Raw genomic sequence first — 12,363 nt, 5'->3', positions numbered from 1 at the left:
CTTGTTCATTACTGACTCGCGGGCGGCATGGACTGAGCAATACTTGTTTCCCGAGTCATTATAGTGACTCTGATCAGCGCCTCATTAACCGTATACACAGGTAGATGGGCGATGATAAACAGCTCATATTAAAGAGGCGCATACGTATACAGACGTGGGGTACAGGGATTAGGCGTTGACGCAAGGTGCCAGAAAACGACTGCCGAAAGGTCACTGTTTCACAAGAGGTAACTTTGTATAGTAACCCTTTCCTATCCACACGGTCGGAATGTTGACCGTGGGGTACGTGAAACAGGCTAGGAAGAGGTACCACAGCAGCAAGGCGGTCTTGGTACAATGAGACGCTCCGGAGCGAGTACGGAACATGTCAAATATTGAATTTCCGAGGTGATAGCGCAGCCAGACCAAGCTTGGTGTTGGGGTACATAAGGGTTAGTCTGTTGCGGCACATTTGAGCATGGCGCCAATCAATCTGCACAGGGATGACACGCGAAGATGTGGGCTGCTCGTCACAGCCCTGAACAGGGCGACATGCCGCCGCAGCCACGAAGCATCAGCCATGTTTGGAGGCTCCGTGCCGCGTGAGTGGCGTTGTCAAGCAATTTAGCGTTCCGGTAGTCGTGAATGCCGGTGCCAATGCAGGCCGGGTTCCTACGGATGGCTACTAGTCAGCTGCAACGCAAACTTTACGTACCGTACTTCCAGCTGGCTGGACTAATCTCCGAAATCTAATCCTGACTTTACGAACCCAGCAGAATAACTAGCAGCCTCTCCCAAGCCTCCTGTCGAACGTCTTGCTAGCAGGTCTCGGAGCTTGTCGCACCTCGGGTCATGTGAACACAATTGATGTCACCAACACTGGTGAGAGCTGCGGGCACATGTCGGCTTCGCACAGCTGCTCTCTGCTTGTCCTGCCCTCTTTTTGCTTGCCACTACCGGATCTTGGTCTCTGAGCACACATGAACCCCAAGCAAGATGGAAACACGCGGTGGTGCAGATAGCGGCCACGAGCAACAGCTTGCCGGGTGCTTGCACCTTGATGGCAAGCCGTTTGCTGGCTTGTCCATTGTTTCTGCTTGCTGTCTCAAGCACAGTCGTCCAATGACAAATAAAGCGGCCGTCTGCTTTCTACACTCTACCTTTCATTTTCTATCCAGTCATCATATTCACAATCTTTACTTACCAGTATAGCACGTATCGTTTCCACCATGGCCACTCAAAACCAGAATATCTGCTCGTTACCAGAAGATCTCCGTTGCTATCTTCTCCGCGGAAATATCATGGTTCCCCTCATACCAGCCGATCAGTTACCATTCCAACTTAAAGGAATTCCGCGGCAACTTACGCATCGTCAAATGTCAGACCAGGGCTGGAAACTATTCAAGGAGACAAAAGACGCGCCCTCTATGCTTTCAGTCCAAGCACCCATTCCCAACGATAGGCCCTCGCACTACTCTCCAGACGGGAAACCTCCATATCTCGCACCCGACCACAACGTCCGGACTGAATCACAGAGCACAAACACAGCTCTTGGTCGCCCAGGCCGGTTGTCGCCGCAGTCGCCGGCAGCTGGTGCATACGAATGCCCCGGCACGCCGTCGACCACCGGGGTCGAACGCCATTCGTCACTAGCCGACGCTGTGGCTTCGGTGTACCATAGGGAAGCGCAGCGGTCTGGGTACAACAACTCTAACCCCGGCCCAGAACCCTCGAAAAAAGTATACTGTACACACTGGATCGCAACCGGCGAATGCAGATGGATGCACACAGGGTGCAAATACAAGCATGAAATGCCTGGGACCGAAAAGCTCCGCGTACTAGGTTTCACCCGCGGCACGCCCAGGTGGTGGAGGGAGAGAAATGCAGTCTCTCCTGCCAAGCCACTAACTTGGATGCAGCGCAAAGTAGGCGGAGGAGCAGGAAGTCAGGGTCTGGAGCCGCCTGCTGAAAATATGCCTCCGGCACGATCATTCCCAGATGCTATGACGTTCCGCACTCGTGGATCAGAAGAGCGATATGGACCCGGCGGCGAGGTACAGAAGCTTGCTGGTCGTGGCGCTGACAAACGTCAGACTCGAGTGGAGCCGTCAACTACATCATCTAGTACTACTACCACTGCTATAACGCCGCTAGTACTTCTCCAAACCCCCAATCTCATAGACCTAGAAGACACCCCCCTCTCCCCACCCAGCCCCTCGCAATCCCAAACCTCGACCGCCGAATCAAGCGAGACACGCACCCCTCATTCCGACACCTCCTCTTCTTCCCCTCTTGCTTCCCCCTCGGTACCCCGCAAGACCCCGCTTCCCAAGTCCTCGCGTCTCAAGAGTGTCCCTGCGTCGTCGTCCTCTTGTTCCTCTTCTTTGTCATCATCTTCTCAGGGAGATAGTTCGGACACTGACACTGACATCGACACTGATGATGCTCCCGCCGTACCCGTCGCTACAAAACATAGAGAGCGCCGCTCTAAGCGCAATACTAGCGCTACTGGTGCCCGGCGTGTGGCGAGGACTCGAGCAAAGCTCAGTCTTGCTAGTTCAAAGTACGCGGTCAAGATGCCCAAGGTTCAGCGGAAGGTGGAGTCGTAAGGGTGAGAGGGGAGTCGAGATGTTGATTAGAAGTAGATTGATGTGTCCGTGGTTTTAGTTTGATTACGTAGATGGAGTTGGAGGGGTTATAGGTTTAGTATGGAAAAAGGGGTTCGTTTAGTTTCTTTTTGCTCAATAGATAGACTTTTGGTGTAAAGTATATCGACATATTCAATCCATGGTGGATTGCCTTTTCTACTCACACGTATTCGACCTAAAGTCAGTCTTACAACTCATGAAAAAAAACCAGGTTTCCGCTTCACATTTTTAACTTGAAAAATGATTTCCATTCAACTCCATATGTAGCTTGCTAAACAAGGCTTCAAGAGAAAAAAAATTAACCTAAATACTTGCTTCGTACAACAAACATACATGCATGCATACACACGCCCTTGTCCTCTCCCCCCCCCCCCCCCCCCCCCCGACCTGACCAATCATGATGCTGATGATGACGAGGACGAAATGCCGCTTGCTTCATATATACCAAGAATAGAATGATGAAAAAACAACGCCCAGAGAGATAAATGAAAAAAAAGGATAAAAAGAGACCATGGGAGTACCATATATAACCCGATTGGTGGACGAAAAGGGAAAAAGAAAAAGCGCCGCCGGGAAGTTCCCGGCGGAATAGACAGGCGGGGAGATCGTAGCGCGGATACCGCGTCTATGCTGACCAGATCAGGAGTAAGATCGAAAGACAGGAAAGAAAAGGATAGCAAGCAAAGATGTGCTGAGAGAAGAAGGAAAAAAAACATAAGACTATGCTCATACATTTTTGAACGTATACAAGTCATGAATTCTTTTTCCTCTTCTTTACGCGCCCCATTTTTGGACTGCTTCGCTCAATTCCTTTGTTAACCCCCGCCGTACAGCCAATAGCTCTTCTTTCGCGTTTTCGGCTTCTTTTTCGCTTCGCTCGATCCGTCCTCTTAACCCGTCTACTTCGCTTCTTAGTTCTTTTCGGAATTCCTTACTTGCGTTCTCTACCGCCACTAATCTTTGCACCTCAAGGCGCATCTTTTCGCCAGAAGACTCGACGCCTTCTAGACGCTCTTTCATGGCGTTCATTTCGCGCTTCATAGCCTCTACTTCGCGTTTTAGGGCGTCGGATTCAATTTGCATGCTACGATATGTGTGGGATTCCCTGGCCATGCGCTGCTGAAGGTCGGATTTTTCTGATTCAAGGCCATTTAATGAGGCTTTAAGGCCAGCGTTTTCGTCTTTGAGGTGATTAATTCGGTCGGTTAGGGCGCGGTTGACGCGCTCCGGAGCGGGACTGCGTGGGCTGAGAATGGAACCCGAGGATGCCATTGAGGTAGATTCCTGGAGCTTCGAAGGGACAACGATTTGCTCGCTGAGAGTGCGCCGGGGGTGCTTTTTTGGGCGGATGGCGGATGGAGGAATGTTTGGGTAGTCTTCGTCGCGTTCGCGTTTAATCTTAATGTTTAAGCTGTCTGTTGCTGCACGCTTCACTGGAGGGTGTTGATATTCGTCAGATACGGGACGGGTTGTTGAAACAGTAGAGGAGCGCTTTGGTCGGACAGTAATTGGATCTTTTTCGAAGGGTGTTGAAGGTTCTGATTTTCTCGATGGTGGTAGTAATGGACGCTCGCCTTCATTCTGAACCCACAGACAAGCATCGCGAAAATTCCTGGTAAACATTGTAGGGTCTGATCGTGTGCGGGACAGCTCTTTCACGTGGCCGGCAGCTAAAAAATAGTAAAGAATGAGGGCAGATACGCGATGGATTGCTTTTGAACCTCCGGTATCGTCACCCACGTCACAAAATGGGGCATGAAAGGCAACGGTGCTGGTGCTATTTACCGACAACAGCTCATTGCTGCCGTCTTCGAGCTCGGTGATGCGATAGAAGCTGACCTCTGCCTCGTCCTCGTGGACGTGGGCCGTGACACGGTCAATGGGTTCATCGTCGTCGCCAGCGGGACCTGGGGCGTAGCCGCCAATGACGAGAAGCTGCTTGTGCGTAGAGCGGCCGAGGGAGCGCCAGATGGCTCTGCTGATAGTAAAGCTCTCGTCAAACTCGATCCATTGCAGCCTGGCAGCACGCGGTAGGGCGCGAAAGGGCGCGGCAAAGTGATGGCGGGCCCAGGCCTGGACATTGTCGTTTGTAAGGGGAGATCTTGTCTCATTGAAGTCTGCCATGGTGGCGGATGATTGGCGAGGTGTCACCCGCTGTTGTGCTGGAGGTCAATGGGCCGCTGCGTAGTAATTGGCAGAGGTGGAAGGTGCACGCGTGGAGATTGCGGAGGGGTGACAAGCGATCTGTTGTTGATCGCAACTGGAGATTGTACAACGAGCACCTGTTGCCGCCATCGAGGCCCTGGAGACAGCGGGATCACGGCGACATGAGTGCGCAGGCAATATGTGTGTTTGTGTGTGTGCGAGAAGAGTGTAGTAGTTGGAAGGGTTGTTGACGCTGCGGCGACAAGTCAGGCGGGATTCCTTCCGGCGCCCGTTATTTGCGGGGCTGGTACGTATTAGTGGCTGGCCGACTGAAAGGGGAAGGTGCGCCAGACCAGTGCTGCACCATGTCGCCACGGCCGGCCCACTGCAGCCATGTTCATCTGGATGCACATGTTGGGACGCTCTCGCCATGCCTACCTGGATGTGCCCTATGAAGCATCGCTGCACTGTAATTACAAGCGCCCAATAGCGGTGCGGCGTACACGAAGACGCAATGCACAGGTGGTCAGCAACAGGCGTCTTGGAAGCTTCCCAGATGCATGCCCACCACCTGTTCCCCATCTCAGCTGAGGCCTACCTAGTACCCTCAACCACAAACAGAGTTTACTAGGTAGTACACTTGGATATAGCCATGTGCTCGCCCTCGCCCCCGTCGCCGCCAATCCTCTGCTGCAAACTACATGCTGGCTGGAAATCACCTGTCGTTTCAGGCCTCGCCCGCTGCCTTTGTTTTTTGTCGCGGCTATTCCTTATCTAGTCGGCATCCGCCATACTTGCATCCGTAGGCCCATGTACTGCGCCGGCAATATATCGCTGGTCTCCATGGGGCGACTACTGGGACCAGAGCCTGCGTCTCTGAGCCTTTTCTCTTGCGGGGAAAATGCGAAATCTGTTCCCGCACAGCGCATGTTCGGCGCTGTGATACTTTTATCTGTTTACGGGTTCAGTAGAGTACTTGACCTGATGCCCAGATACGCCGATTCAGCGCGTCTACGTCATCGCCCATCTTTTTTTTTGCGACCGACGCGCCACACGCGGCTGTTTGCCTAGACTAAAACACCCAATCTGGCCGAGTCTCACTTCCTGTCTCTAACAACCCTTGTGTCCCCTTCTGCTGTCATCCCACTAACAGGACCCCTCACTACCACTGTTGTGTACGCTCGCAAACGTCAACCATGCCCCGCCGCGCCCCCTCAACCAACACCTCCAATTCCGATACCACTACCACCACAGCGTCTCCAGCAAAGGTCCGGTGGCCAGCCACATTCACAGATGGCTTGCCGCTTCCAAAAATAGTCGTCTTCGACCTCGACTACACTCTCTGGCCCTTTTGGGTAGACACGCACGTTACCCCCCCGCTTAAGCCTACCGAAGGCGGCTTAAAAGCAAAGGACCGATATGGCGAGGGCTTCGGCTTCTACAGTGATGTCGGGGGTATCCTAGAAGCAGTATGACCGCTCCATATCCCCTATTTGACCACATCCACATGCACAACTAACTAAACTGATATAGCTCAAAGCCAAGGATATTCTCATCGGCGCTGCCTCTCGCACCTGCGCCCCAGATCTTGGCCGCGAGATGCTTAAGCTGCTCAAGATACCCAGCCCATCCGGCTCTTCATCCCGCGCAATCGACTACTTTGACCACCTGCAAATATACCCCGGCAACAAAACGACGCATTTTGAGCGCATACACAGAGACAGCGGCCTGGAGTATGAAGACATGCTCTTCTTTGACGACGAGGCTCGGAATAAAAATGTCGAGGTGTTGGGCGTCACAATGCAGCTTATCAGAGACGGTGTGACAATCGAGGAGATTGACAACGGAGTTCGGAGTTGGAGGAAAAGGAATGGCAAGACAAAGCCATTGGGACAATGATTGGCCACCAAAGACACGTGCGCTGACTCGACACAGGGAAATATAGAGTAAATACGATACCCATTTGTTCAAGTCTTCGAGACCACGGTTACCGCTTGTTCGTGACTGACGTTACATTCATGACTAGACGTTACCCAACTCCACGAGCCACCTGTCAACGCACACACAGATTTACAACGGCACCGCCGCGCCGTCGCCCCGCATGTCGCTGCCTCCGCTCCAAACCTGCATGCCATCATCCTCATGCCGCCTGATTATCTGGCCTCGGCCAAACATGCCCCGCTTGTAACCACTCAGCTGCTCCACGCTGTGCCCCAGTGCCTTGAGCTCCTTGACCACCTTTGCATCAATGCCCTCTTCCAGGTAAATGGTCGCGTCCGTCATAGTTCCGTCTGCGCTCGGCATGCCGGCTCCAATACAGAAACGCGGTGAGTCGAGCGCAGCCTGCGGGTTGAGCTTGAACACCTCCTGATTCAGCAGCACCTGCACGTGACCCTGCGGTTGCATGAAGCCGCCCATGACACCGTACACAGAGTGCAAGCTCCCGTCGTTAACAAACGTGGTCAGACCGGGGATAATGGTATGATACGGTCGCTTCCTCGGCGCCAGGACATTGGGATGATCCTTGTCTAGGCTAAAGTTTGCGCCGCGGTTCTGCAGAGTGAAGCCGCAGCCCTTGGGGATGATGCCTGTGCCGAAGCCGCCATAATTGCTGTTGATGAAGGAAATGGCGTTGCCGTCTTGATCCGAGCAGCAAAAGTACACCGTGTCGCTTTGCAGATGCGCTGGCGATCCGTGGACCGGGGCTGATATGGCCTTCTTTGGATTAAACAGCTTTGCGCGCTCTGCCAAGTACTTTTCTGAAATGAGCTCTGCTGAAGGCACCTTGACCACGTTGGGGTCGGTAACAAACCAGTGCGCGTCGCAAAAGGCAATTCGGAGCGCTTCGATTAGAGCATGCAGGTGGCTTGTGCTGTTGTGGTCTTTAAGGCTCCATTTGGGAATCTTGCCCTGCTTCTCTAGCTCTTGGATGATGCCTAGCGCCATCAGAGCAACGATGCCCTGACCGTTTGGCGGATGCTCCCACAGTTCGATACCGCCATTAGTATTCTCTCCTACGCCTTGACCAGTGTATTTCAGCGAAATGGGGTCGACAAGCTCAGACCCGGTTTCGGCATGATACTTGAGGTCGTCCAGAGTGAGGTAGCCACCAAGATCTTGCACCACCTTTACAAGCTGTTCCGCGACTTCTCCTTCGTAGAAGCCCTTCTTTCCGTGCTTGGCGAGGAGCTTGAACGTGTTCGCAATTGTTGTGTTCCTCATGATTTCACCTGCTCTTGGTGCCCTGCAGCCATCTTTGGCAGACGGGTCTTTTTTTAGCATTTCATGGCCGTTGGGCGAAGCACGTCGAATGTCAGCTTCACTAGCTGCCCACTATTACAGTATCAGTAGGCATCTCTCAAATGAACCTGGTTTGACTTACAAAGGTTGCAGACAGCTCAGACACTGGGAAGCCCTTCTCTGCAAGCTCAATAGCAGGCGCAAGAACTTCCTCCATGCTGACCTTTCCACTACCGAAGCGCTCAACGCAGTCAACCCATCCTGCTGCTGCGCCGGGAACTGTGGCTGCAAGCACGTGATCCATTGGTATCTGACCATGCTGGCCATCCGCGAGATTAAGATCTTTCCTGACCTTCTCAAGTGTGACGTTCTCCCCCGAGCGGCCAGATCCATTCAGCGCCGAGACCTTCTTTGTCTTTGCATCGTAGTACAAGCAGAACATATCACCACCAATGCCGGTGGAGCCAGGCTCCGTAACATTGATAGCTGCCGCTACCGCTACAGCTGCATCCTGGTAAAATGTGAGCTATTTGCACATGGTAATGGGTAATAGATTACGTCATACAGCTGCATTCCCGCCTTTCCTCAGAATCTCAATGCCAGCTGCCGAGGCGAGTGGCTGGGTGCTGGATACAATGCCCTTTGTGCTGTGTATCACGGAGCGCCGGCTGGGGAAGTGGACAAACTGGGGTTCAGGATGAGGATACACATTTGGATTGCCTGGAGCAGTAGCTTCTTCTGTGAGCCGCTGCTTCTTTGCTTGAGGTTCAGGCTCCGGGTCGTGGTTGGCCTTGGTCCTCTTGCTTCGTCGTGGAGTAGGCGGCATTGTATCTGGAGGTATATGGAGCTCTGGGGGCAGCTTCTGGAGCTTTTTTTTGCTATGAATACGGGGAAAGTTTATGAATGTGTACTTGACATAGCTCTTTTATGTACGACGGTTATCCCCGGAGATGGTCGATGCCGCTTGCAGTGCCGATCTCGCTCGATAAGTACCTCGGGACAGGGTGCACCAGCCTCCGATAAGTGTCCATGACGTTTATGGCAAGACGCGAACGATATGCATGCGGAAGGTGGTTAAAGCGGTGTGACCCTTGCGAGCGTGAGAGACTGCGTCACGTGCATGCGTTCCGAACCGATCGGAATGCGCGTTGGAGACTTTGAGAATTCCGTCACAATTGAAATTCTTCGCATGTCTACGACTATGCTTGCAGCGCCCTGGATATGTCGGAGCTGCCTTTCACGAATAGGGAGGCCAATTCTTAGGCGCAATGTTCGTCTGCAAAGCTCTAGTGAGTAGTGTGAATCTATGTTTTACGGTATGTTGCTAATACTACTACAAAAAGCTGCATCACCCGAATCCATACCGCCAGCCCTCCTTGCTCGAGCCCAGGCAATCACTTCCGAGCATAAACAGCTCACAGAAAGGCTGTCTAATGGCTTCGATACGCGTGCGGCGAAGAAATTGGGCGAGTACAGCCCCATTGTGAATGCTCTGGGAGAATGGAACAAGGCCAATGAGGTAGGCATAGGATGCGCACATGTTACAAGCAGTACGGGCACTGATCTGGACTAAGTCAGTGGCAGAGCTTACCTCGATGATACACGACTCCTCTACCGATCCAGAATTACGATCACTTGCTTCAGATGATCTCGCAGAAACAAGAACCCAACTCGCCAATGCTTCCCAAAACCTCATCACTTCGCTGGTACCAGTACACCCTTTTGCGCACCTGCCATGTCTACTAGAGATACGACCTGGCGCAGGCGGGTCAGAAGCTGCCATTTTTGCCGGCGATCTATTTCGCATGTATCAAGCCTATTGTAATCGAAACGGCTTCCGGACCAACATCCTGAAATACGAAAACGTCAACGGAACGACAGAAGCCGGGATACCGCTTTCAGAAGCTATCATCGAAGTAGAAGATGAAAATGCATATGGTGTTTTTAGATGTGAAGCCGGCGTCCACCGTGTGCAACGCGTACCCGCTACCGAAACCAAAGGCCGAACACATACCAGCGCCGCATCTGTCCACGTGCTCCCCAGTCTCCAAGAGAACTCGACAGAAGAACAGGATTTCGACGACCCAGAAAGCGACTACTACATCGATCCAAAAGAAGTCAAAGTCGAAGTCATGCGCGCCAGCGGCGCCGGAGGCCAACACGTCAATAAGACCGAGTCCGCCGTCCGTCTAACACACACGCCCACAAACACCGTAGTCGCAATGCAAGACTCACGGTCCCAGCACAAGAACAAAGAAAAAGCGTGGACACTGCTGCGCTCTCGCATCGCGCAATCCCGGCGAGAGAAGCGCGAGGAGGAAATGGCGAATATGCGTCGCAGCGTCATTGGCGTGGCCAAAATGGGGCGCGGCGATAAAGTGCGAACGTACAATTGGGGTCAGCAGCGCGTCACGGATCATAGGAGCGGGACGACTGTGCATGATTTGGATGATGTCATGCAGGGGGGTCAGACGCTGAGTACTGTTATGGAGAGTGTACGCACGTGGCTTATGGAGAGGGATGTTGAGGCTTTGATTGCGGATGAGGCAACGAAGAAATGAGTTGGAGTTTGATGATTCTGCTGAAGCTTGTGTTCGGTATGAGTAGTATGTGCGAATCGTGTGTTGGAAAGCGTTGCAGTGACTTACTGCTGAAAGATCCTATTGCTCTTGGAAAAGAAATAGGTTAATTGCTCGAATTGTGCCCGAAACTACCATTACATTTTTTTTGAAGTTCGTGTAAATGTCACACACTGATAGCTAGCCACCTCACCATCTTGTCCAAGTACTCAACTTGTACCTGATACCCCAGTATATTACTGCTAATGTCCCAGCCCAGCCCCCCCCAGTCCAGCGTAACCCAAATCAACCCCTCCCCTCCCCTCACACATTCACTCCCCCCAGCTTTCCCCCACGTGGCTCGCTCAACCCAATCACGATATGGGAAATGATAGCACCATACATATAATCCCTCAATCAATTCAAGCTATCCTCTTTCACCCAATTACATACATAATCGAGGCTATTTCCCCATTTTCCTCCTTGCATTTCATTACCTCCATTACCCCTTCCTTCCTCCATCCCCAATCTCTGCTTTTTTCCTTCAATAGTCTTCCCGTCCCCCCCCCCCCCCCCCTCCCCCCTCCTCTTCTGAAAAAAAAAGCACTCCAACAAGCAATCCCCCCCAGCAAAGGACTCTTGAACGAGGCGCTTACTCACTTATACTCCTTCCTTATCCCCATCTTCAGCACCATCTTCTCGGCACTCGCCTTCTTGCGCTGCGTTGGCCACGGCTTGTCGGACAGAATAGCACGCAGATTGTGGTTCGTAAAGGCGCGCTTGACGGGGTCGGTGCAGTGGCGGCGGCGGGCGAAGAGGGGCTTGGGGATGGCGATGATGTCGCGGGTGCTGGTGCTGGTGCTGAGGGGTTTGATGGTGGAGGTGGAGGGGGGCTGGGTGGTAGTAGGAGAGGAAGAAGAAGTGGAGCTGTGTTTCTTGATAGGAAGACGTGGCGTGGCACTGGCTTTTGTGTCTCCGTCGTAGTCATGGCTGTTGACAAGGCGAGTGTTGTGGTGCTGGGCATGAAGTTTGCCAATGCCATTGCTGCCGTTCTTACCGTGATGTTCGTCGCGGATCTTGGGATGATGCTCTACAGCATCTACATCCGGAGACGAGACACGAACGTAACGACTTCGACTTTGACTGCCCTGGTGGCTTGATTTGAAGGTGGAGCTGACGCAGGCATTGCTTCTACCGCTGGCGGGGCGGTGTTTATTGACACCAGCACCAGTGTGTGCGTTGAGATATGGACGATCTCTAGCACCGGGGTTGACGCAGTGATGCTTTTTAGGTTCATGCTCAGTGCGAGGGGCCATTTTTTATGGCTTGGGATAATTTGAGTGCTTGCTTAGACAGGGGTTGAACTAATACCACGTGCAGGAAAATGCTATGAAAGTTGATTTTTGTTGGGGGCGAAAGGGGTTGGGCTGGCAACTGGGTGTTTATATACAGGCCAGTAACGTGTCAAGTGAGAGTGAAAGGGACGATACGGCATCCTGTGACGTCAAGTCAGTTCACGCTCACTGTGACAGGATATCATTTTGGTAGTAGCATCCAGCGGTGACTGTGAGCATCCTATGAGCAGCGGCATATCAGACCATTAGCGGTATATCATCTGTTTGCCATGCTGCTCTGGGCGGGGCATCTGGTGTTGGTAGCGACCAGACCAATACACCGGTAACAAACATACCTGAAAAGGCAGGACTGATTAGGGGGTAAACAGGAATGAAGCCAGGTGAGCAGAAAGTGGTAGAACGTATAAAAGGAAGTTGACAAAGACTTGATGGCACGAC

General features: G+C 52.6%; 6 protein-coding genes across 6 annotated transcripts; 3 read left to right on the top strand and 3 right to left on the bottom strand.

Moving 5' to 3' along the window:
• Nucleotides 1-1,208: 1,208 nt before the first annotated feature.
• On the top strand, nt 1,209-2,588 carry PSV08DRAFT_412217 (uncharacterized protein; the record flags this gene model as incomplete). Its single annotated transcript, XM_014225358.1, has 1 exon — nt 1,209-2,588. One exon carries the CDS (start codon nt 1,209-1,211, stop codon nt 2,586-2,588), a length of 1,380 nt encoding a protein of 459 aa, XP_014080833.1.
• Nucleotides 2,589-3,342: 754 nt separating this feature from the next.
• Nucleotides 3,343-5,002, bottom strand: PSV08DRAFT_412216 (uncharacterized protein). Its single transcript, XM_014225357.2, has one exon. It carries the CDS (start codon nt 4,749-4,751, stop codon nt 3,402-3,404), a length of 1,350 nt encoding a protein of 449 aa, XP_014080832.1. The 5' UTR covers nt 4,752-5,002; the 3' UTR covers nt 3,343-3,401.
• An 883-nt stretch (nt 5,003-5,885) lies between these two features.
• On the top strand, nt 5,886-6,724 carry PSV08DRAFT_15732 (acid phosphatase-domain-containing protein). The gene is made up of 2 exons (XM_014225356.2): nt 5,886-6,241; nt 6,306-6,724. The coding sequence occupies exons 1-2, from the start codon at nt 5,969-5,971 to the stop codon at nt 6,669-6,671; spliced, it is 639 nt and encodes a 212-aa protein (XP_014080831.1). The 5' UTR covers nt 5,886-5,968; the 3' UTR covers nt 6,672-6,724.
• Nucleotides 6,715-8,898, bottom strand: PSV08DRAFT_209404 (nucleophile aminohydrolase). The gene is made up of 3 exons (XM_014225355.2): nt 8,578-8,898; nt 8,155-8,523; nt 6,715-8,105 (listed from the first exon to the last, which is right to left on the bottom strand). Exons 1-3 carry the CDS (start codon nt 8,836-8,838, stop codon nt 6,843-6,845), a joined length of 1,893 nt encoding a protein of 630 aa, XP_014080830.1. The 5' UTR covers nt 8,839-8,898; the 3' UTR covers nt 6,715-6,842.
• A 274-nt stretch (nt 8,899-9,172) lies between these two features.
• PSV08DRAFT_230130 (uncharacterized protein) lies at nt 9,173-10,775 on the top strand. Its single transcript, XM_014225354.2, has 3 exons — nt 9,173-9,301; nt 9,356-9,531; nt 9,587-10,775. Exons 1-3 carry the CDS (start codon nt 9,202-9,204, stop codon nt 10,571-10,573), a joined length of 1,263 nt encoding a protein of 420 aa, XP_014080829.2. The 5' UTR covers nt 9,173-9,201; the 3' UTR covers nt 10,574-10,775.
• A 451-nt stretch (nt 10,776-11,226) lies between these two features.
• On the bottom strand, nt 11,227-11,886 carry PSV08DRAFT_355843 (uncharacterized protein; the record flags this gene model as incomplete). The annotated part of the gene is made up of 1 exon (XM_014225353.1): nt 11,227-11,886. One exon carries the CDS (start codon nt 11,884-11,886, stop codon nt 11,227-11,229), a length of 660 nt encoding a protein of 219 aa, XP_014080828.1.
• Between the last annotated feature and the right edge of the window lie 477 nt (nt 11,887-12,363).

Source organism: Bipolaris maydis (genome assembly GCF_028858645.1).
Source record: "Bipolaris maydis strain C4 unplaced genomic scaffold PSV08scaffold_15, whole genome shotgun sequence".
Classification (NCBI taxonomy): domain Eukaryota; kingdom Fungi; phylum Ascomycota; class Dothideomycetes; order Pleosporales; family Pleosporaceae; genus Bipolaris; species Bipolaris maydis.
This window is presented reverse-complemented; position numbering and strand designations above follow the sequence as displayed.

Bases quoted from the DNA above. Each gene is read 5' to 3' on its own strand.
- PSV08DRAFT_412216 (XM_014225357.2), bottom strand. From the start codon at position 4,751: ATGGCAGACTTCAATGAGACAAGATCTCCCCTTACAAACGACAATGTC.
- PSV08DRAFT_15732 (XM_014225356.2), top strand. From the start codon at position 5,969: ATGCCCCGCCGCGCCCCCTCAACCAACACCTCCAATTCCGATACCACT. The intron at 6,242-6,305 runs GTATGACCGCTC...AAACTGATATAG, and splicing joins TCGGGGGTATCCTAGAAGCA to CTCAAAGCCAAGGATATTCT.
- PSV08DRAFT_209404 (XM_014225355.2), bottom strand. From the start codon at position 8,838: ATGCCGCCTACTCCACGACGAAGCAAGAGGACCAAGGCCAACCACGAC. The intron at 8,524-8,577 runs GTATGACGTAAT...ACATTTTACCAG, and splicing joins GGAAAGGCGGGAATGCAGCT to GATGCAGCTGTAGCGGTAGC. The intron at 8,106-8,154 runs GTAAGTCAAACC...ATACTGTAATAG, and splicing joins CTGAGCTGTCTGCAACCTTT to TGGGCAGCTAGTGAAGCTGA.
- PSV08DRAFT_230130 (XM_014225354.2), top strand. From the start codon at position 9,202: ATGTCTACGACTATGCTTGCAGCGCCCTGGATATGTCGGAGCTGCCTT. The intron at 9,302-9,355 runs GTGAGTAGTGTG...TACTACAAAAAG, and splicing joins TGTTCGTCTGCAAAGCTCTA to CTGCATCACCCGAATCCATA. The intron at 9,532-9,586 runs GTAGGCATAGGA...ATCTGGACTAAG, and splicing joins AATGGAACAAGGCCAATGAG to TCAGTGGCAGAGCTTACCTC.